This window comes from Priapulus caudatus, unplaced genomic scaffold, assembly GCF_000485595.1.
Source record: "Priapulus caudatus unplaced genomic scaffold, Priapulus_caudatus-5.0.1 Scaffold1096, whole genome shotgun sequence".
NCBI classification, from domain to species: domain Eukaryota; kingdom Metazoa; phylum Priapulida; class Priapulimorpha; order Priapulimorphida; family Priapulidae; genus Priapulus; species Priapulus caudatus.
In genome coordinates this window covers 42,683-46,158 of record NW_014578157.1, presented here as the reverse complement: position 1 = coordinate 46,158, position 3,476 = coordinate 42,683, and the positions used below count along the sequence as shown (strand labels likewise).

At 47.6% G+C, this 3,476-nt stretch overlaps 1 protein-coding gene across 1 annotated transcript in view; it reads right to left on the bottom strand.

Annotated features, from left to right (window-relative positions):
- Positions 1-3,476, bottom strand: part of LOC106815357 (ral GTPase-activating protein subunit beta-like) — a 37,881-nt gene that overhangs the window by 23,789 nt on the left and 10,616 nt on the right. Inside the window, exon 5 of the mRNA XM_014819807.1 lies at positions 696-825. Within this exon, the coding sequence (XP_014675293.1) occupies positions 696-825 (130 nt within the window). The remainder of the gene's footprint in view (positions 1-695; positions 826-3,476) is intronic.

The window sequence follows — 3,476 nt, the reverse complement described above, 5'->3', positions numbered from 1 at the left end:
TAAAACAGGTTCTTATGTAAAGGGGTCTAAATGGGAAATTTTAGCCTAACATGTTCTTAAAATCTATGTTCTTATACGCGGGTTTTTACTGTATACTAGTCTATATTATGACACTCCTGCTGACGTTACATCTCCTAGCGTCATCGCGCCACATCACTTCACTGCATCGTCGCGTCGCTGCGTCATTGTCGACTGCGCCTTTGCATCTTCACATCGGTAAACTTGTAATACGGGATACACACGAGGATACAGCTCTACACGTGTAGCCCCCGCTACAAAGCGCTAGCTTCCAACCTGTAGCGGGAGCAAAGCGACTACACCGGTAGAGCTAACCAGGATGGTGAAGGCTCAATCTTAGTTTGGGACCCTGGGTTTAAACATCTTTTCTCTGATACACCTACATACAGAAAGTGCTTATAGCAACTGACTAATATGTACATATATATATTGTGTGTGCCATGTTGAATGCACCGACGGACGTTCGTATTTTCCAATGATGATTCGCTAATAAATAATTTCCCACTAGTTGCTTGCATTGAGCATATACACATGCACGTGCGACTCACCATAAAACCCCTCTTTAATTCTCTGTTAAAAACTTCAGCTCTACATCTAAGACTGATCATCTACGACAGAACTAAAGGTCTCTCTCTCTGTCTCTCCCGTTGAAATGCCACGTAGGCATAGCCTCGCACCTGACTCGGCCTGCTGCAGCCATCGTTCCTCCAGTAGACCGTTCCATCCAGGATGCTGGTGCACGTTCACTGGCCAGCCCATCGAGTGCAGTACCTCGTAGAAGTGAGGGTCGACCTTGCCTCCAGCCGTCTACCGTCAACAAACACAAGCATGAATGAAGGGAGAGATGGGAATCTTCTACCATTAGAGTTAGACCGGCTACGGGCAGAAAACACAAGCATGAAGGAAAATGCAGATGGGAGTCTTTCGCCCTCAGACCGGCTACTGGCAGAAAACACAAGCATGAAAGAATTGCTATATGCAGATGAGAATCTTTCGCTCTTAGACCGGCTACCGTCAATAAATACAAGCATGAAAGAACGCTATATGCAGATCTATATCGCTATATATATGTATATATATATATATATATAAGATCGCTATATGCTATCTTTCACCATCAGACCGGCTACCGTCAGAAAACAACAACATAAACGACATATCCCCACGATCAGGCGCCATCTATCTATGATAATCAGAAACACGAGGGAATGGCTCACGACATATAATTGCGAATATCTCACAGGTCTTCAGTGTTACAGCCGAAGGAAACGAAGGAGAGACTACATGTTACAGCCGAAGGGAACGAAGGAGAGACTACGTGTTACAGCCGAAGGGAACGAAGGAGGGACTACGTGTTACTGCCGAAAGGAACGAAGAAGAGACTACGTGTTACAGCTGAAGGGAACAAAGGAGAGACTACGTGTTACAGCCGAAGGAAACGAAGGAGAGACTGCGTGTTACAGCCGAAGGAAACGAAGGAGGGACTACGTGTTACAGCCGAAGGAAACGAAGGAGGGACTACGTGTTACAGCCAAAGGAAACGAAGGAGGGACTACGTGTTACAGCCAAAGGAAACGAAGGAGAGAGTAGCAAACGTTTGCCGCCACCGCCGCCGCCGCCGCTCACCGCATCAGAGAGAATGTCGTCGATGCTCTTCTAGCCACCGAGATGAGGTACGAGTCACCCTACATCACGACGGAATGTAGGAACGTGATGACGGAACGTAACCGATAAAAACGTACGAGCTGTCAGCCTACATGTTACAGCCTAAGGAGAGAGTAGTGGGAACTAAGGAGGTGAGTAGTGAGAACTAAGGAGGCGAGTAAGAGGAACTTAAGAAGAGGTGATGGGAACTTAAGGAGAGAGTGTGGAACTAAAGGAGCGAGTAGAGGAAACTAAGAAGAAGTAGTGGAAGCTAAGGAGAGAGTAGTGGAACCAAGGAGAAAGAGCAGACGTTGATCCATGACTGAAACTCCCGTCCCCCCCCCACACACGCCGCGTCGGTCGCTTAACCAGGCGTTTAGCGAGTATATGCGTTGTATCGTCTTCCTTCTGTCCACTGCGTACGTAGTAACAACGAACAGGGTGATCGCTGGTGGCGGCTTCAGCATGTGTGTCGAGCGCGAGTCACGTCCGCGGTGTAGCGCGGTCGCGGCCAGAGTCCCAGCGCGATGAGCGCGATCGGCACGGGGACTTGTTGGTCCGAACTCTGTCGAAAAAACACGGTGGAAATAAAACCATAAATAATTTAATATAAATAATTGAAATATATATAAATATAAAATATAATAAATATAAAATACCCAATATAATTAATTAATATGTAAATATATTCTATATAATTGTATCAAAGTATAAAAGATGGAAGGCCTGGATAAGGGGCTTATGCAAGTTGGGGCCTGCCACTCCGTTTGTTTCTAGTGAGGGGCTCTGAGGAAATAGCTGTGAATGGTTAGCAAAGAAAGTGGGTATGAGTTTCGACTTGTGGTAAGTCCTATTTCTTATTCTTACTTTGCGTAATTCTCCAAATATGCCTTTGGATTAGGATGATATATAATTATATTATATTAGGATGAGTTTGTTGTTGGCCGGCTTCATGAATGACGACGAAAAAAGATGGGTACGACAACTGTTTCGAGATTTTTGACCATCGTGTATAGTTAAAGATAGGTGGGGAAGCGTTGCTGTTGTAGTATTTAGAAGGTATGCATTTTACAAACCCTAAAGATTCTTAGGTTAGTTAGTTAAATGTTATTCGCATCACTGTATTCAGCCCTGCCCACAATTCTACTTTGTGACCTTTCCTTTCCTAACTTATTCCCGTACTCTTCGCTCCCGCCACCCCACCCACACAGCATAAACCACCCATGACCTCCAACACCCCGCCCACCGCCAACCCGCGCATCTTTTTGAACCTTGACCTCTGACCTTGAGCGGCCTCCAAGGCGAGAAGAAGCCGAGGTGGGAGAGAGCGACGACGCGCCCGTCTGGAACTGTGGTCAGACCACCCGCCCGGCGGCCTGGCAGTGTCCGTTGACCGCACGCAGCGGGTGGACAGCACCTTTTTTATCTCGGTCTCCGTTTCCTCACGCATACGCCTCGAAGTTGACCCCTGCTTGCTGCAACGAGATACACTCCGTGCGCACGGCCGGATCGGCGCGTACTGCACCCTCGCCCTGGCCTCGGTGGACCGGTGCTAGCGCGACAGCTGTCGGGATGCTCTTTAATCTTCTGCGCGAGAGAAAACACCCCGGCCCGAAAAAAAATGTGAGAAAAAATTGTTTGCCGGACGCCGGTGGCGTTGCATGATGGAAACGGTGCGTGTTACTGGGTGGCCATCTTGTGGCTAAGTGGCCATCCTAGTGCGTAAGGCAACGCATCTACTGGCTAATGCCATTCTATGCTAAGCGCGACCATCTAGCTGACCTCTAAGTGGCCATCTAAGCTGACTTACAGTT